This window comes from Nelumbo lutea, chromosome 2 (assembly GCF_056320005.1).
Source record: "Nelumbo lutea isolate HS-2025 chromosome 2, American lotus-T2T, whole genome shotgun sequence".
Classification (NCBI taxonomy): Eukaryota; Viridiplantae; Streptophyta; class Magnoliopsida; order Proteales; family Nelumbonaceae; genus Nelumbo; species Nelumbo lutea.
In genome coordinates, this window is record NC_142685.1 from 96,488,889 (window position 1) to 96,509,367 (window position 20,479).

General features: G+C 39.0%; 2 protein-coding genes across 2 annotated transcripts; both read left to right on the top strand.

The window, feature by feature from the left end:
- Positions 1-1,858: 1,858 nt before the first annotated feature.
- On the top strand, positions 1,859-3,375 carry LOC148872186 (pathogen-related protein-like). Its single transcript, XM_088972560.1, has 4 exons — positions 1,859-2,134; positions 2,286-2,418; positions 2,538-2,836; positions 3,019-3,375. The coding sequence occupies exons 1-4, from the start codon at positions 1,976-1,978 to the stop codon at positions 3,172-3,174; spliced, it is 747 nt and encodes a 248-aa protein (XP_088828686.1). The 5' UTR covers positions 1,859-1,975; the 3' UTR covers positions 3,175-3,375.
- An 8,430-nt stretch (positions 3,376-11,805) lies between these two features.
- Positions 11,806-13,322, top strand: LOC148872187 (pathogen-related protein-like). Its single transcript, XM_088972558.1, has 4 exons — positions 11,806-12,081; positions 12,233-12,365; positions 12,485-12,783; positions 12,966-13,322. Exons 1-4 carry the CDS (start codon positions 11,923-11,925, stop codon positions 13,119-13,121), a joined length of 747 nt encoding a protein of 248 aa, XP_088828684.1. The 5' UTR covers positions 11,806-11,922; the 3' UTR covers positions 13,122-13,322.
- The last annotated feature ends 7,157 nt before the right edge of the window (positions 13,323-20,479 follow it).

Genomic DNA, 20,479 nt, shown 5'->3' on the forward strand with positions numbered 1-20,479 from the left:
GACATTTTCACTTGGGGGGAGGGAAATTCCCAACACTTAAATGGGACAAAAATGCCACTTTTAATAATGAAGTTTTATGGTTAAAATGGTCATTTCCATTTTTACTTGGGAAATAAAAGAACATGGGTAAATACACTTACCCGGATAAGTGTTTCCTAGGAAAAACTTACCCAGATAAGTAACTTACCGAAAAGCGAACGGCCCTTAATTCACTTATTAACGAAAAATCTACCAGGAAAGACATGACACCAGATAGGAGTAGCAACAAGGCCGGTTTCGAGTGGGGTTGGGGATTATATTTCTTGTCCCTCACACCGACTTTCAAATAAATCTCAGTCCTTGACTCTTATCCCTGTCGGAGATAAAAATTGCTCTCCATCCCTGATCCCTGAAGGAAATGGATTTCCAGTCAAGACTTTGAATGCCTACAATTTTTAAATTAAAATAAGTTTGAAAAATAAATTTACATAAAATAAGGAATTGGTCACTTTTATGATACTGACTGATTGATTATAAGTTTTTCGGGCAACATAGTTGAATCCAACATTAATATACATAAAATAATATAATATAATATTGTATTTTGATGAGATTTTTGTTTAATTTATTAATGATACACAATACTTGAATCTGATCCAAGCCCAATAAAAATCACATGGATATGGATAAGATTCGATTCTAATTCAACTATAATAGGCTTAAACTCAGACCTGTCCAAATCCGACCCACTTATATTCCCAATTCTATACTTATTAACCATGCAAATTAATAATATGGGTCCCATACAATCTCTGCAGCTTAAGAATAAGGTTCAAAGTATCCACATATATCAGTCTGTGTCGGCCGATAAATATCATACTGAGAACACTCCGTACGCCCCTGTAGAGAGTGTATCAGAGCTCTGACCGATTCAGGAGGTGGAGGAGCTCTAAATCGGCCTACCGGCATATCGGGCGTATCAATATTTAAAACCTTGCTTAACAAGATTAATGCTCAAGAAGCTTATCAAATCTGGAGTGTGTATATTGCATTTGTTCTGATTACATTTCACCAAAACATGACTAATTGGTAATAGAAGGTTGACTAGATTCATTGTAGTTCTCCTAGCTCCTCGGTCTATTGTCTTGTTCTTGATTGATTTTGAATTTTTGATAGTTGCGTCTACATTTCCACGTTACATATTGTCACGTTGGTCAATGTCGCCACCTTGATGGAAAAGTCAAGTCAATTAAATCTCTTCCTTAATTCCATGTCACATATTCTTTTGATTGTATTCTTTAGCATTATTCAACGATCGATCGATGTACCGTTATTTGGATTAAAAAAAAGAAAATCCACCGTACCCTTTTAAACTTCGGTTTTATCTTTACTCGAACAATTAAACAAAATGACTACACAACATGCTCATCTTCATATTGATTACAAAATTATGATGGGGCTAATTAGCTCCGAATAGTAATAAAAAAATAAAAAAAAAAAACTTGGGTTTTGTTTATTCAGTTCCAAGAGTTAAAAATTGGTATGTGTAGGTGAGAGAGTTTTGCATAAGAAATCAATTGAGCGAATTGTTCTTTCATGATCAAGTAATTTAATTACTAGTGTCATTGTTATACTTATTGGACTCTTTCCTAATTAGTTAGAGGGTCTAATCGCCGGCGGGAGGCGGCCGGGAGCTGTCTTATGGTTGGTGCAAAGCAAAAGTACACGTGGTACAGATGTGGATGGGTTCGTTCGGATCTGGTCTCCTAATTGGGAAAGTCGTGTAAGCACGGAGTAATGAAAACCAAACCCATTTGAGTGGTCTCTAATCTCTACATGCTTGCATGGATTTGTCTATATATATAATCTTTCCTCTTCGATATCTACATATATCGGTCCCCTCATCATAGACTCTCGGTCTCTCCACCCTCACATAATACAGAATACACCCAACGTAACAGACAACAAGCTATACCTTTTTGCAAGCAAAAGATCGATGGCTTCCTCTAATGCTGCTAGTGATCAACCCGTGGTTGAGGGTGACAAGTACAGATCACATATGTATGGAGAAGGAGAGAAGAATACCAAATGGAGGCTTGGTGCTCCTCCCAACTACGATGCTGTGAACAAGCTCTTCGAAGAAGGCCGAACTCAGGTTTCAATTCTCTCTCTTTTCTCTCTCTCTCTCTCTCTCTCTCTAACATATCACTCACAGCTCTAAGGTTCTATTAGCAATGAAATAGCTAGCTTTGACTACTACTACTCTGATCAGTATTTAATATTATATTCTTCTGATCATTTTGTAGGAATGGCCAAAAGGGTCACTGGAGGAAAGAGTCCAAAATCTTGTGAAGACATGGGAAATGGAGATCGTGCATAAGGTCGATCCGGCTGATTATAAAACTATAAACACTACAAACTTTACAATCAGCATAAATGGTACAATCTAAGTACTGCATACTGATATCTCTTCTTTCTCCCTTCATATAATTAGTTAACTATATATTTCTATCTGCAAACTAAACTTCTCATTGAAACAACCGGTGGGTGAAATGTAGGAGGTAAACCAGTGCCACTTGAAGAGGTTGGGAGAATTGGAAGTTACAATTTATTCCTACAAACACCCTTGCCACCGAACTTACGTGTTTATGATCCATCCCTTGAAACAAGTCAATCGGCGTCTCAGGCTTTCCTCACCACATTCTCTCGTGGGTTCGCTGTGGAAATTCTTCAAGTATATTCAGGTCCCCCGGTGATTGCCTACAAGTTCAGGCACTGGTCTTTCATGGAGGGTCCTTTCAAAGGCCATGCTCCCACTGGGGAATTGGTGGAGTTCCATGGAATTGGCATCTTTCATGTACGTCTCTCTCTCTCTCTCTCTCTCTCTCTCTATTCACCTACCTTATTCAATTCCTTCTTAGTTTTCTGCACCATTTTCATCTTATTAGTAGCTAGAATGTAATTTCTTTATGAGATTAATTAGGAATGGAATTGCTTACTCATTTTGTTGTGTGGGGTTCCATCGATCTTATTCTTCAGATGGATGAATTGATGCGCGTTAAGAGGGTAGAATTCTTTTATGATGGAAACGAATTGCTGGCAAGTCTTATCAAAGGGCCTTCTACAGATGGATCAGAGGCCTCAACCAAAGCATCTGGGGGTTGCCCATTCTTCAACAAAGTTACTCAAGCTTAACTGCCGTTTTGAAGCATGCATATATGTTCTCTTAAATATCTTAATTAATAAAATGCCATGACTCTATGTGAGAAAGTGCATGTAATGTGTAGGTGGAATAAATGGCATTTCTACATCGTTTGTTCTTTTCATCATTTATGTTGAAGTGAAAGTTGGAATAATGAGAAGTAATGTTAGTAATAAATGAAACTTATTTGCTTACATTGTCAAATAATTAGGGGGGAGCATTATGGACTTTTCCTTAACTAAAACGCCCACACTTTTGAATTTTGTCCTTTTCTAAGCATCAAGCAAAAATGTAATTTGAATTACTACTTTTCACTTGATTCAAGTCTTTCTCACTAAGTTCTTTACATATATGAACATCAACAACACCAGTTAAAAGCATTTGTGTATCCACAGTTCGGTTTCCCCTTCAATTTGGGGACATTTTTTCAAGAGTTTGGTGGTTTACTGGTCTATGCCTAAGTTTGTGAAGGAGCTGCTATTGGGTTGGAGATTGGAGGGTTTTAGCAAGAAAGGTAATCTTGTTTGGAATACCATTCTGCATGTTGTTCTTTAGTCCATTTGGAATGAAAGAAACAACAGAATCTTCTATTAGAGCTGTTCATAATAAGACCCAAACAGACCAAACCGACCAACCCGAGTTGGTCGGTTTTTCTTCAGCACCGGTTGGTTCGATTTCCGTTTTCAAGTGTGAAAACCGAAACTGAACCAACCCAAACTGACTTAGATATAAATTATATATATATAATATATTTCAGATATTATTAATATATATATATATATATATTTCAGCTTTATTTCAAAAATATACATATTATATATAAAATTTCTGATATATAAAATATCATTTTTAATCCATCCAATCATTTTTAATTTTCAGGCATCCAACATTTGCCTTCTTAGACTTGAATCTTTCACCGTTCACACCGAGAGAATCATTCACAAAACCGACCCAAACCGACCCAACCCGATTCAAACTGACTAGGTCGGTTTTTCTTAGTACTGGGTTGGTTTCGGTTTAATTTCTTGATAAACCGACCAGGTCGGGTTGGTTGGAAAAACGCTAGTAAACCAACTCAACCCGACCCGTGAACAGCCCTATCTTTTATAATCAATCTAAAAGCCTAGAAGAGGTAGTGCAGAAAGTAGTGGCGAAGATTTGTTCCTGGGTGTCGGTGAATGAAGAGTTTAAAAATCTAAAAGCCCAGAATTGACCCTAAAACAATAACTCACAAGCTTAATGTCGACCCTCTAGTTAGACCACTAAGACAAAGAAAATGCAACCTTGCCCCGGAACGATGGAGGGAAGTCGATGAGGGGGTTGGGAAGCTCCTCGCAACAGACTTCATTAAGAAAGTCCATTACTCGAGCTGGGTTGCCAACCCTGTGCTGGTGAAGAAGGCCAACAGAAAGTGGCGCATGTGCGTCGACTACACCGACCTGAACAGAGCCTTCCCAAAAGACTGCTTCCCTCTGCCTAAGATTGACCGTCTAGTAGGCACAACCTCGAGGCATAAGTTGCTGAGTTATCTAGACGCCTATTCCAATTACAATCAGATTAGGATGGATCCTACTAACCAGGATAAGACTGCATTTGAAACTGAGGTCGAGCTATATTGCTATAAGGTTATGCCCTTCGGATTGAAAAACGTTGGGGCGACATTCCAGCGCCTTGTAAACAAAGTTTTTAAACCATTAATTGGCAATAAAATTGAGTGTTATGTTGATGACATGGTCGTTATGACCCAACTTTCAAGCTCTCTGTTAAATGATTTGAATGACGTTTTTTAAATTCTAAGGAAGTATAACATGAAGTTGAACCTAAACAAATTAGTCTTCAAAGTTATGTCGCGTAAATTCCTAGGTTACATAACGAACCGACGTGGCCTCGAAGACAATCTAGAAAAAATTAAGGCCATCCTAGATATGAAACCACCTCGGAAAATAAAGGAAGTCTAGAGACTGACCGGCCGAGTAGCAGCCCTGAGCTGGTTCATGTCTAAGTCGGTGGGTCAATGCCTGCCCTTTTTTAAGAAAATAAAAAAGAATGAGCACTTTGAATGGACTAAGGAGTGTCCGCTCGCATTTGACAAGCTGCAAAGATATTTAAGTACTGCACCGGTTCTAACCCAACCTACGGAGGGTGACGAGTTGAAACTCTATCTCTCCGCAAGCGATGAGGTAGTTAGTTCAGTACTAATCAAAGTGGATCGGGTCCAACGCCCTGTCTATTATGTTAGTAATGTTTTGTAGGATGCTGAAACAAGATACCCGAAGATTGAAAAATTGTACGACACGCTAGTCATAGCAGCTCGGAAACTATGCCCATACTTCCTAGCCTACACCATTGTCACCCTCACCAACAATCCTCTGTGGAAGATTTTGCTCAAGCCCGAGGTGTCTGAGAGACCGTCGAAGTGGTCCATCAAACTAAGTGAATACGACATCCGGTTCGAGCCCCACCCAACGTTCAAAGCCTAAGTCTTGGCAGATTTCAACGCAGAATGCACGTTCAGCGCACGAACCTCGGTACTGACTAAGCACGCTATTGCGTTTGAAGCATCATCCAGTGTGGCACCTGTCCCCGTTAGGATTGCACTAATGTGGGACCAGGAGCCCTAGATTCTTCATGTAGATGGCTCATCGAATCTACGAGGCAACGACGTTGGGCTGATGCTGTACGGCCTAAGCGAGGTGAAGGGGAAAGGGGGAAGTTATTGCTAATTAACCGGAAAAAAAAAATCATTATCATGATTTTTACTCTCAAAGTTTGCCAAACATCCACTTTCGATCTAAAGAATTAAAAGGATCATTTTGGACCTCATACTAACATGTTAAGGCCAACATTAAGCTAAAACACATGGCATTAGGCATTGTCCATGGCTCTTTCAAATCATTGAGATATATAGGGTGTTTTGTTCCATGGGCATTTATTCAATAAATGCTGCCACATAAGAGCCACTTCAGCCGTTTCTCTCTTGCTCTTTTGTATGCACCGAAAATGATAAAAGTGAACTTCAGTTTTTGTGCATGCCAACTGTTTGTGGAAGTCATTTTTTAAAGCTTCCACAAACAGTCAAGCGATTTTTCACTGTTATGCTGATGTGGAGCCTAGTGGCACCTAGTTGTCATAAACGGTTGTAACTATTATCTTTGTCGGTTTTATCAGCAAATAAAGTATAAACGTTTATTCAATAAACGTAAACAGAAACAAATACATACATAATTAAGTGTTGAGCTAGCATTCCTAATCAGGGAATTTGGTTAAAAGGTGAGCCCCACTCAAAACACATGACCATCCCAACCCCCTGAACCACGAAATGAAAAAAAATGGAAAAAATAACCCTAGAGAAAGAAGACATTTTGGACATCTTCATTGTCTTTGACTGCCGACGAAGAACCCTGAATCCCCGTACTCTTCTTCATCAACTAGAATAGGCAAGGTTGTTTATTCAAGCACTCGATTGTCTTCATACCTCACTAATAGCGAAAGGGAGGGAGTCTATTACACATTTAAACCTCGTGTGGAAAGAGGGAATCCATTGAACCTTACGTGGAAGGAGGGAATCTGTTGTGCATTTCTCACAGGTAATGTATTAGAATTTAGAAGCATTCACCACCTTACCTGTATTCAAGATATACAAAAGTAAACATTTTCTTGTTTATAAAGTATTGTCAATGTTTTTGTGTTTGTCATTTTCAGCTAGTTCTAATTACCAGTACCCAAGTTATTGTTCATTAGCTTTTGTTGCTTATAGTTTTTCTAAAACAATTATACATTGTTTATAATGTAAATTAATTGTCTTCGATTTGTTTAATCTTTGATTGAATGTTTAAATTGTTTTTTCTTACATATAGAGGCCTAAACCATAGGCTGTGGATGTGGCTCTACAATTGAAATAGTTGATAGGTAAGAAATTTGAGAATAACATAGGCTTGCAATACGTAGGAGGGAGGGTAAAGCTCATTGATAACTTTTGCAATACGTAGGAGGGAGTCGGGTCAGCTCATTTTAAGGAACCCGAACCTCTAGCAGAGCGGCGACCTCCAGAGAGGGGGTCTCGTCTTCTACTCGAGGTCGGGAACCGGACAACTTCGGTCCTTCCACGATGACCTCGGACGGGTTACTGTCCTTAATAGCTCGTTATCGTCTCCCCGACACCCTTGTCTTCAGTATTCCCTTGGGTCAGTACCCTTGGGATCACAATCATTATGATGTCGTGGCTTTTAAGGAGCAGCTCGTAGTCGGCCTGTGGTTCCCGCTTCACCCCTTCATCATAGAGATTATTAAGTTCTTTAACATCACTATCAATCAACTTCACCCAAACTCCATCCGTACTATTGTTGGTACGATCTCTCTCTTCCACGAGTATACCGACCTCTCTCTAGATACCTTTAGCTCGATTTGTTCCATTAAGAAAAAATCCTCTTGTCTGCTCAGTGACACCCGGAAAAGTTACTAATTTTCACCTCGCCTCGGGTAAAAGGTTCTATTTGGTAACCCGGACAAGGTATCGACTTGGAAGAGAAGATACTTCTTTGTTTGGAACCTCGAAGGATGGCCATTCCCGACTCACTGGCAAGTGAACATTAAAGACCCCAAGGTGATGTTGGATGTAGAGACCAGGGCAATCATCCATTTTGGGAGGGACCTTGGCCTAGAGATGGGAGACTTCCCAACCGAGGAGAAGCTTGTGCGAGCTGGGCTGAATCCTCCTAGTAGACCTCTACATCGGCACGCACATTACTTCTCTCTTTTTCTCTTATTTACACTTACCTCATCTCATAGCTAACTAGAATTCTTTTTCCTTTGTAGGAGCTATGACGGGTGTCGATGCTGCTAACCTCCTGAAGAGCATTCAAAAAGTCGACGAGCGGATCTATCCAGCTCGGTTCCGCTACAGACATAGGAGCAACCTCTTCTGCCCCCCCAAAAATGCTAGGGCGAGGCAGCTCTTCGATGTATAGTCCGCTTCGCGTTCTCCCTGGTACTGGCCAATCGAGACAGTGCATCGGCCTCAGCGTTCTCAGACCTTGGTATCTGCTTAAAGAATCACGAGTCAAAGTTCAGTAAAATCTCTCTAACCTTGGTTAAGTATGCTGCCATGGTTTGGTCGCGAGCCTCAAAATCACCGTTAACCTAGTTGACCACCGATTGTGAGCCGCTGCACACGATGAGGTGTTCTACGTCCCTTTCCTTTGCTAAGTTGAGCTCGGAAATCAGCGCTTCGCACTCTGCCTCATTGTTCGACGCATCAAGTCCAAACCGAAGAGCATGCTCCAACTCCACCTCGCTTAGGCCGTACAACATCAGCCCAACGCCACTGCCTCGCAGATTCAATGAGCCATCTACATGAAGAATTTAGGGCTCTTGGTCCCACATTAGTCCAATCCTAATGGGACAGGTGCCATACTGGATGATGCTTCCAACGCAATAGCGTCCTTAGTCAGTATCGAGGTTCGTGCACTGAACGTGCATTCTGCGATTAAATCAGCCAAAACATAGGCTTTGAACATTGGGTGGGGTTCGAACCGGATGTTATATTCACTTAGTTTGATGGACCACTTCGTCAATCTCCCAAACAACTCGGGCTTAAGCAAAATCTGTCACAGAGGCTTGATGGTGAGGGTGACAATGGTGTATCTTGACTATGGGGCAGGGAAAGGGATGGGGTGCCCTGCCTTGAACCTACCCCGATGTCATTCCTATACAATTGTTAATTATTAGTGGAATTAATAAAAATGTTAGTTTTTATAATTATTTTTATTTATTTAAAATTAATTAAAATTTCATTTAAAAATAATAAAAAGAATAAAAATTATTAAAATTACTATAGATTATTAATAAAACTAAATTTATTAAAAAATATTTATTCATATTCAATTAACAATAATTATTTTTTATATATCAACATTGAATGAAAAATAAAATTATTAAAGGAGTTAGGTGGGTGTAGTGAGAAGTGATTTAAGCGCCTAATTTGACTACTAATAGGGCACCGAACATATAACGATACAGAATTCGGTGACGATGTCAGAAGTCAGAACTATCAATAATGTGGGTCTCTTGGCTGTAACATAGTCAGGATCAGCTGTTCAACAGAAACATACACGATACTTCATCAAACAAACTACATGAAATATTGCTAATACGTCATCGAAAACCTTTTAACGTAACTTATCAAGAAAAAAAATCATTTTCATGTAAATTCATTATTATAAATAATAGTCCTTGGAGAAAATGAATATCACTGGTCTGAACTCTGAATGCATAAAATTATAATAGGCACGTAATGTCGTGGACGCCAAATTTGATGGAATTCCACGGCATCACGCCAAGGTCTGTTTCTTTTGATTTGTAGACTTTGTAAACTTTATGTTCCTTACTTCCATATAAGACTTCCAAAGTATCTAATTTCCGACTCAGAGTTTGATTTTAACAACCCAATTAAACGGTAGTTATTTAAAAAATCCGCTCGATCTAAATTTAATACATATTACTATGACTGTGCATTTGTTTACATTAAATTAACATGGGTTTATTAATAAAGTTGATTTAAATATTGAATTTTCTTTAAAATCTTATAAATTCAAGTGTTATGGTAGTTATTTTTTGGGAGCATTTTTCTTTTTGGATTTGAGAGGGGGGAAATCTGATCGATTGGATTTTAGTTTTAATTGACCAAGAATTTCATGTTCATTTTTCAGATTAATGTGGGGACTAGGAAAAGTTAACTTTCGTGATACCCATCTCCTAGGTGAGTAAATGACATTTTCACTTGGGGGGAGGGAAATTCCCAACACTTAAATGGGACAAAAATGCCACTTTTAATAATGAAGTTTTATGGTTAAAATGGTCATTTCCATTTTTACTTGGGAAATAAAAGAACATGGGTAAATACACTTACCCGGATAAGTGTTTCCTAGGAAAAACTTACCCAGATAAGTAACTTACCGAAAAGCGAACGGCCCTTAATTCACTTATTAACGAAAAATCTACCAGGAAAGACATGACACCAGATAGGAGTAGCAACAAGGCCGGTTTCGAGTGGGGTTGGGGATTATATTTCTTGTCCCTCACACCGACTTTCAAATAAATCTCAGTCCTTGACTCTTATCCCTGTCGGAGATAAAAATTGCTCTCCATCCCTGATCCCTGAAGGAAATGGATTTCCAGTCAAGACTTTGAATGCCTACAATTTTTAAATTAAAATAAGTTTGAAAAATAAATTTACATAAAATAAGGAATTGGTCACTTTTATGATACTGACTGATTGATTATAAGTTTTTCGGGCAACATAGTTGAATCCAACATTAATATACATAAAATAATATAATATAATATTGTATTTTGATGAGATTTTTGTTTAATTTATTAATGATACACAATACTTGAATCTGATCCAAGCCCAATAAAAATCACATGGATATGGATAAGATTCGATTCTAATTCAACTATAATAGGCTTAAACTCAGACCTGTCCAAATCCGACCCACTTATATTCCCAATTCTATACTTATTAACCATGCAAATTAATAATATGGGTCCCATACAATCTCTGCAGCTTAAGAATAAGGTTCAAAGTATCCACATATATCAGTCTGTGTCGGCCGATAAATATCATACTGAGAACACTCCGTACGCCCCTATAGAGAGTGTATCAGAGCTCTGACCGATTCAGGAGGTGGAGGAGCTCTAAATCGGCCTACCGGCATATCGGGCGTATCAATATTTAAAACCTTGCTTAACAAGATTAATGCTCAAGAAGCTTATCAAATCTGGAGTGTGTATATTGCATTTGTTCTGATTACATTTCACCAAAACATGACTAATTGGTAATAGAAGGTTGACTAGATTCATTGTAGTTCTCCTAGCTCCTCGGTCTATTGTCTTGTTCTTGATTGATTTTGAATTTTTGATAGTTGCGTCTACATTTCCACGTTACATATTGTCACGTTGGTCAATGTCGCCACCTTGATGGAAAAGTCAAGTCAATTAAATCTCTTCCTTAATTCCATGTCACATATTCTTTTGATTGTATTCTTTAGCATTATTCAACGATCGATCGATGTACCGTTATTTGGATTAAAAAAAAGAAAATCCACCGTACCCTTTTAAACTTCGGTTTTATCTTTACTCGAACAATTAAACAAAATGACTACACAACATGCTCATCTTCATATTGATTACAAAATTATGATGGGGCTAATTAGCTCCGAATAGTAATAAAAAAATAAAAAAAAAAACTTGGGTTTTGTTTATTCAGTTCCAAGAGTTAAAAATTGGTATGTGTAGGTGAGAGAGTTTTGCATAAGAAATCAATTGAGCGAATTGTTCTTTCATGATCAAGTAATTTAATTACTAGTGTCATTGTTATACTTATTGGACTCTTTCCTAATTAGTTAGAGGGTCTAATCGCCGGCGGGAGGCGGCCGGGAGCTGTCTTATGGTTGGTGCAAAGCAAAAGTACACGTGGTACAGATGTGGATGGGTTCGTTCGGATCTGGTCTCCTAATTGGGAAAGTCGTGTAAGCACGGAGTAATGAAAACCAAACCCATTTGAGTGGTCTCTAATCTCTACATGCTTGCATGGATTTGTCTATATATATAATCTTTCCTCTTCGATATCTACATATATCGGTCCCCTCATCATAGACTCTCGGTCTCTCCACCCTCACATAATACAGAATACACCCAACGTAACAGACAACAAGCTATACCTTTTTGCAAGCAAAAGATCGATGGCTTCCTCTAATGCTGCTAGTGATCAACCCGTGGTTGAGGGTGACAAGTACAGATCACATATGTATGGAGAAGGAGAGAAGAATACCAAATGGAGGCTTGGTGCTCCTCCCAACTACGATGCTGTGAACAAGCTCTTCGAAGAAGGCCGAACTCAGGTTTCAATTCTCTCTCTTTTCTCTCTCTCTCTCTCTCTCTCTCTAACATATCACTCACAGCTCTAAGGTTCTATTAGCAATGAAATAGCTAGCTTTGACTACTACTACTCTGATCAGTATTTAATATTATATTCTTCTGATCATTTTGTAGGAATGGCCAAAAGGGTCACTGGAGGAAAGAGTCCAAAATCTTGTGAAGACATGGGAAATGGAGATCGTGCATAAGGTCGATCCGGCTGATTATAAAACTATAAACACTACAAACTTTACAATCAGCATAAATGGTACAATCTAAGTACTGCATACTGATATCTCTTCTTTCTCCCTTCATATAATTAGTTAACTATATATTTCTATCTGCAAACTAAACTTCTCATTGAAACAACCGGTGGGTGAAATGTAGGAGGTAAACCAGTGCCACTTGAAGAGGTTGGGAGAATTGGAAGTTACAATTTATTCCTACAAACACCCTTGCCACCGAACTTACGTGTTTATGATCCATCCCTTGAAACAAGTCAATCGGCGTCTCAGGCTTTCCTCACCACATTCTCTCGTGGGTTCGCTGTGGAAATTCTTCAAGTATATTCAGGTCCCCCGGTGATTGCCTACAAGTTCAGGCACTGGTCTTTCATGGAGGGTCCTTTCAAAGGCCATGCTCCCACTGGGGAATTGGTGGAGTTCCATGGAATTGGCATCTTTCATGTACGTCTCTCTCTCTCTCTCTCTCTCTCTCTCTATTCACCTACCTTATTCAATTCCTTCTTAGTTTTCTGCACCATTTTCATCTTATTAGTAGCTAGAATGTAATTTCTTTATGAGATTAATTAGGAATGGAATTGCTTACTCATTTTGTTGTGTGGGGTTCCATCGATCTTATTCTTCAGATGGATGAATTGATGCGCGTTAAGAGGGTAGAATTCTTTTATGATGGAAACGAATTGCTGGCAAGTCTTATCAAAGGGCCTTCTACAGATGGATCAGAGGCCTCAACCAAAGCATCTGGGGGTTGCCCATTCTTCAACAAAGTTACTCAAGCTTAACTGCCGTTTTGAAGCATGCATATATGTTCTCTTAAATATCTTAATTAATAAAATGCCATGACTCTATGTGAGAAAGTGCATGTAATGTGTAGGTGGAATAAATGGCATTTCTACATCGTTTGTTCTTTTCATCATTTATGTTGAAGTGAAAGTTGGAATAATGAGAAGTAATGTTAGTAATAAATGAAACTTATTTGCTTACATTGTCAAATAATTAGGGGGGAGCATTATGGACTTTTCCTTAACTAAAACGCCCACACTTTTGAATTTTGTCCTTTTCTAAGCATCAAGCAAAAATGTAATTTGAATTACTACTTTTCACTTGATTCAAGTCTTTCTCACTAAGTTCTTTACATATATGAACATCAACAACACCAGTTAAAAGCATTTGTGTATCCACAGTTCGGTTTCCCCTTCAATTTGGGGACATTTTTTCAAGAGTTTGGTGGTTTACTGGTCTATGCCTAAGTTTGTGAAGGAGCTGCTATTGGGTTGGAGATTGGAGGGTTTTAGCAAGAAAGGTAATCTTGTTTGGAATACCATTCTGCATGTTGTTCTTTAGTCCATTTGGAATGAAAGAAACAACAGAATCTTCTATTAGAGCTGTTCATAATAAGACCCAAACAGACCAAACCGACCAACCCGAGTTGGTCGGTTTTTCTTCAGCACCGGTTGGTTCGATTTCCGTTTTCAAGTGTGAAAACCGAAACTGAACCAACCCAAACTGACTTAGATATAAATTATATATATATAATATATTTCAGATATTATTAATATATATATATATATATATTTCAGCTTTATTTCAAAAATATACATATTATATATAAAATTTCTGATATATAAAATATCATTTTTAATCCATCCAATCATTTTTAATTTTCAGGCATCCAACATTTGCCTTCTTAGACTTGAATCTTTCACCGTTCACACCGAGAGAATCATTCACAAAACCGACCCAAACCGACCCAACCCGATTCAAACTGACTAGGTCGGTTTTTCTTAGTACTGGGTTGGTTTCGGTTTAATTTCTTGATAAACCGACCAGGTCGGGTTGGTTGGAAAAACGCTAGTAAACCAACTCAACCCGACCCGTGAACAGCCCTATCTTTTATAATCAATCTAAAAGCCTAGAAGAGGTAGTGCAGAAAGTAGTGGCGAAGATTTGTTCCTGGGTGTCGGTGAATGAAGAGTTTAAAAATCTAAAAGCCCAGAATTGACCCTAAAACAATAACTCACAAGCTTAATGTCGACCCTCTAGTTAGACCACTAAGACAAAGAAAATGCAACCTTGCCCCGGAACGATGGAGGGAAGTCGATGAGGGGGTTGGGAAGCTCCTCGCAACAGACTTCATTAAGAAAGTCCATTACTCGAGCTGGGTTGCCAACCCTGTGCTGGTGAAGAAGGCCAACAGAAAGTGGCGCATGTGCGTCGACTACACCGACCTGAACAGAGCCTTCCCAAAAGACTGCTTCCCTCTGCCTAAGATTGACCGTCTAGTAGGCACAACCTCGAGGCATAAGTTGCTGAGTTATCTAGACGCCTATTCCAATTACAATCAGATTAGGATGGATCCTACTAACCAGGATAAGACTGCATTTGAAACTGAGGTCGAGCTATATTGCTATAAGGTTATGCCCTTCGGATTGAAAAACGTTGGGGCGACATTCCAGCGCCTTGTAAACAAAGTTTTTAAACCATTAATTGGCAATAAAATTGAGTGTTATGTTGATGACATGGTCGTTATGACCCAACTTTCAAGCTCTCTGTTAAATGATTTGAATGACGTTTTTTAAATTCTAAGGAAGTATAACATGAAGTTGAACCTAAACAAATTAGTCTTCAAAGTTATGTCGCGTAAATTCCTAGGTTACATAACGAACCGACGTGGCCTCGAAGACAATCTAGAAAAAATTAAGGCCATCCTAGATATGAAACCACCTCGGAAAATAAAGGAAGTCTAGAGACTGACCGGCCGAGTAGCAGCCCTGAGCTGGTTCATGTCTAAGTCGGTGGGTCAATGCCTGCCCTTTTTTAAGAAAATAAAAAAGAATGAGCACTTTGAATGGACTAAGGAGTGTCCGCTCGCATTTGACAAGCTGCAAAGATATTTAAGTACTGCACCGGTTCTAACCCAACCTACGGAGGGTGACGAGTTGAAACTCTATCTCTCCGCAAGCGATGAGGTAGTTAGTTCAGTACTAATCAAAGTGGATCGGGTCCAACGCCCTGTCTATTATGTTAGTAATGTTTTGTAGGATGCTGAAACAAGATACCCAAAGATTGAAAAATTGTCCGACACGCTAGTCATAGCAGCTCGGAAACTATGCCCATACTTCCTAGCCTACACCATTGTCACCCTCACCAACAATCCTCTGTGGAAGATTTTGCTCAAGCCCGAGGTGTCTGAGAGACCGTCGAAGTGGTCCATCAAACTAAGTGAATACGACATCCGGTTCGAGCCCCACCCAACGTTCAAAGCCTAAGTCTTGGCAGATTTCAACGCAGAATGCACGTTCAGCGCACGAACCTCGGTACTGACTAAACACGCTATTGCGTTTGAAGCATCATCCAGTGTGGCACCTGTCCCCGTTAGGATTGCACTAATGTGGGACCAGGAGCCCTAGATTCTTCATGTAGATGGCTCATCGAATCTACGAGGCAACGACGTTGGGCTGATGCTGTACGGCCTAAGCGAGGTGAAGGGGAAAGGGGGAAGTTATTGCTAATTAACCGGAAAAAAAAAATCATTATCATGATTTTTACTCTCAAAGTTTGCCAAACATCCACTTTCGATCTAAAGAATTAAAAGGATCATTTTGGACCTCATACTAACATGTTAAGGCCAACATTAAGCTAAAACACATGGCATTAGGCATTGTCCATGGCTCTTTCAAATCATTGAGATATATAGGGTGTTTTGTTCCATGGGCATTTATTCAATAAATGCTGCCACATAAGAGCCACTTCAGCCGTTTCTCTCTTGCTCTTTTGTATGCACCGAAAATGATAAAAGTGAACTTCAGTTTTTGTGCATGCCAACTGTTTGTGGAAGTCATTTTTTAAAGCTTCCACAAACAGTCAAGCGATTTTTCACTGTTATGCTGATGTGGAGCCTAGTGGCACCTAGTTGTCATAAACGGTTGTAACTATTATCTTTGTCGGTTTTATCAGCAAATAAAGTATAAACGTTTATTCAATAAACGTAAACAGAAACAAATACATACATAATTAAGTGTTGAGCTAGCATTCCTAATCAGGGAATTTGGTTAAAAGGTGAGCCCCACTCAAAACACATGACCATCCCAACCCCCTGAACCACGAAATGAAAAAAAATGGAAAAAATAACCCTAGAGAAAGAAGACATTTTGGACATCTTCATTGTCTTTGACTGCCGACGAAGAACCCTGAATACCCGTACTCTTCTTCATCAACTAGAATAGGCAAGGTTGTTTATTCAAGCACTCGATTGTCTTCATACCTCACTAATAGCGAAAGGGAGGGAGTCTATTACACATTTAAACCTCGTGTGGAAAGAGGGAATCCATTGAACCTTACGTGGAAGGAGGGAATCTGTTGTGCATTTCTCACAGGTAATGTATTAGAATTTAGAAGCATTCACCACCTTACCTGTATTCAAGATATACAAAAGTAAACATTTTCTTGTTTATAAAGTATTGTCAATGTTTTTGTGTTTGTCATTTTCAGCTAGTTCTAATTACCAGTACCCAAGTTATTGTTCATTAGCTTTTGTTGCTTATAGTTTTTCTAAAACAATTATACATTGTTTATAATGTAAATTAATTGTCTTCGATTTGTTTAATCTTTGATTGAATGTTTAAATTGTTTTTTCTTACATATAGAGGCCTAAACCATAGGCTGTGGATGTGGCTCTACAATTGAAATAGTTGATAGGTAAGAAATTTGAGAATAACATAGGCTTGCAATACGTAGGAGGGAGGGTAAAGCTCATTGATAACTTTTGCAATACGTAGGAGGGAGTCGGGTCAGCTCATTTTAAGGAACCCGAACCTCTAGCAGAGCGGCGACCTCCAGAGAGGGGGTCTCGTCTTCTACTCGAGGTCGGGAACCGGACAACTTCGGTCCTTCCACGATGACCTCGGACGGGTTACTGTCCTTAATAGCTCGTTATCGTCTCCCCGACACCCTTGTCTTCAGTATTCCCTTGGGTCAGTACCCTTGGGATCACAATCATTATGATGTCGTGGCTTTTAAGGAGCAGCTCGTAGTCGGCCTGTGGTTCCCGCTTCACCCCTTCATCATAGAGATTATTAAGTTCTTTAACATCACTATCAATCAACTTCACCCAAACTCCATCCGTACTATTGTTGGTACGATCTCTCTCTTCCACGAGTATACCGACCTCTCTCTAGATACCTTTAGCTCGATTTGTTCCATTAAGAAAAAATCCTCTTGTCTGCTCAGTGACACCCGGAAAAGTTACTAATTTTCACCTCGCCTCGGGTAAAAGGTTCTATTTGGTAACCCGGACAAGGTATCGACTTGGAAGAGAAGATACTTCTTTGTTTGGAACCTCGAAGGATGGCCATTCCCGACTCACTGGCAAGTGAACATTAAAGACCCCAAGGTGATGTTGGATGTAGAGACCAGGGCAATCATCCATTTTGGGAGGGACCTTGGCCTAGAGATGGGAGACTTCCCAACCGAGGAGAAGCTTGTGCGAGCTGGGCTGAATCCTCCTAGTAGACCTCTACATCGGCACGCACATTACTTCTCTCTTTTTCTCTTATTTACACTTACCTCATCTCATAGCTAACTAGAATTCTTTTTCCTTTGTAGGAGCTATGACGGGTGTCGATGCTGCTAACCTCCTGAAGAGCATTCAAAAAGTCGACGAGCGGATCTATCCAGCTCGGTTCCGCTACAGACATAGGAGCAACCTCTTCTGCCCCCCCAAAAATGCTAGGGCGAGGCAGCTCTTCGATGTATAGTCCGCTTCGCGTTCTCCCTGGTACTGGCCAATCGAGACAGTGCATCGGCCTCAGCGTTCTCAGACCTTGGTATCTGCTTAAAGAATCACGAGTCAAAGTTCAGTAAAATCTCTCTAACCTTGGTTAAGTATGCTGCCATGGTTTGGTCGCGAGCCTCAAAATCACCGTTAACCTAGTTGACCACCGATTGTGAGCCGCTGCACACGATGAGGTGTTCTACGTCCCTTTCCTTTGCTAAGTTGAGCTCGGAAATCAGCGCTTCGCACTCTGCCTCATTGTTCGACGCATCAAGTCCAAACCGAAGAGCATGCTCCAACTCCACCTCGCTTAGGCCGTACAACATCAGCCCAACGCCACTGCCTCGCAGATTCAATGAGCCATCTACATGAAGAATTTAGGGCTCTTGGTCCCACATTAGTCCAATCCTAATGGGACAGGTGCCATACTGGATGATGCTTCCAACGCAATAGCGTCCTTAGTCAGTATCGAGGTTCGTGCACTGAACGTGCATTCTGCGATTAAATCAGCCAAAACATAGGCTTTGAACATTGGGTGGGGTTCGAACCGGATGTTATATTCACTTAGTTTGATGGACCACTTCGTCAATCTCCCAAACAACTCGGGCTTAAGCAAAATCTGTCACAGAGGCTTGATGGTGAGGGTGACAATGGTGTATCTTGACTATGGGGCAGGGAAAGGGATGGGGTGCCCTGCCTTGAACCTACCCCGATGTCATTCCTATACAATTGTTAATTATTAGTGGAATTAATAAAAATGTTAGTTTTTATAATTATTTTTATTTATTTAAAATTAATTAAAATTTCATTTAAAAATAATAAAAAGAATAAAAATTATTAAAATTACTATAGATTATTAATAAAACTAAATTTATTAAAAAATATTTATTCATATTCAATTAACAATAATTATTTTTTATATATCAACATTGAATGAAAAATAAAATTATTAAAGGAGTTAGGTGGGTGTAGTGAGAAGTGATTTAAGCGCCTAATTTGACTACTAATAGGGCACCGAACATATAACGATACAGAATTCGGTGACGATGTCAGAAGTCAGAACTATCAATAATGTGGGTCTCTTGGCTGTAACATAGTCAGGATCAGCTGTTCAACAGAAACATACACGATACTTCATCAAACAAACTACATGAAATATTGCTAATACGTCATCGAAAACCTTTTAACGTAACTTATCAAGAAAAAAAATCATTTTCATGTAAATTCATTATTATAAATAATAGTCCTTGGAGAAAATGAATATCACTGGTCTGAACTCTGAATGCATAAAATTATAATAGGCACGTAATGTCGTGGACGCCAAATTTGATGGAATTCCACGGCATCACGCCAAGGTCTGTTTCTTTTGATTTGTAGACTTTGTAAACTTTATGTTCCTTACTTCCATATAAGACTTCCAAAGTATCTAATTTCCGACTCAGAGTTTGATTTTAACAACCCAATTAAACGGTAGTTATTTAAAAAATCCGCTCGATCTAAATTTAATACATATTACTATGACTGTGCATTTGTTTACATTAAATTAACATGGGTTTATTAATAAAGTTGATTTAAATATTGAATTTTCTTTAAAATCTTATAAATTCAAGTGTTATGGTAGTTATTTTTTGGGAGCATTTTTCTTTTTGGATTTGAGAGGGGGGAAATCTGATCGATTGGATTTTAGTTTTAATTGACCAAGAATTTCATATTCATTTTTCAGATTAATGTGGGGACTAGGGAAAGTTAACTTTCGTGATACCCATCTCCTAGGTGAGTAAGTGACATTTTCACTTGGGGGGAGGGAAGTTCCCAACACTTAAATGGGACAAAAATGCCCCTTTTAATAATGAAGTTTTATGGTTAAAATGGTCATTTCCACTTTTACTTGGGAAATAAAAGAACATGGGTAAATACACTCACCCGTATAAGTGTTTCCTAGGAAAAACTAACCCAGATAAGTAACTTACCGAAAAGCGAACGGCCCATAATTCACTTATTAACGAAAAATCTACCAGGAAAGACATGACACCAGATAGAAGTAGCAACAAGGCCGTTTCAAGTGGGGTTGGGGATTATATTTCTTGTCCCTCACACCGACTTTCAAATAAATCTCAGTCCTTGACTCTTATCCCTGTCGGAGATAAAAATTGCTCTCCATCCCTGATCCCTGAAGGAAATGGATTTCCAGTCAAGACTTTGAATGCCTACAATTTTTAAATTAAAATAAGTTTGAAAAATAAATTTACATAAAATAAGGAATTGGTCACTTTTATGATACTGACTGATTGATTATAAGTTTTTCGGGCAACATAGTTGAATCCAACATTAATATACATAAAATAATATAATATAATATTGTATTTT

What these genes read in the sequence shown, in the direction of transcription:
- LOC148872186 (XM_088972560.1), top strand. Translation starts at nt 1,976, where the DNA reads ATGGCTTCCTCTAATGCTGCTAGTGATCAACCCGTGGTTGAGGGTGAC. An exon ending in TCGAAGAAGGCCGAACTCAG is followed by an intron (nt 2,135 to 2,285) that starts GTTTCAATTCTC and finishes ATCATTTTGTAG; the next exon opens with GAATGGCCAAAAGGGTCACT. An exon ending in ATGGAATTGGCATCTTTCAT is followed by an intron (nt 2,837 to 3,018) that starts GTACGTCTCTCT and finishes CTTATTCTTCAG; the next exon opens with ATGGATGAATTGATGCGCGT.
- LOC148872187 (XM_088972558.1), top strand. Translation starts at nt 11,923, where the DNA reads ATGGCTTCCTCTAATGCTGCTAGTGATCAACCCGTGGTTGAGGGTGAC. An exon ending in TCGAAGAAGGCCGAACTCAG is followed by an intron (nt 12,082 to 12,232) that starts GTTTCAATTCTC and finishes ATCATTTTGTAG; the next exon opens with GAATGGCCAAAAGGGTCACT. An exon ending in CTTTACAATCAGCATAAATG is followed by an intron (nt 12,366 to 12,484) that starts GTACAATCTAAG and finishes GGTGAAATGTAG; the next exon opens with GAGGTAAACCAGTGCCACTT.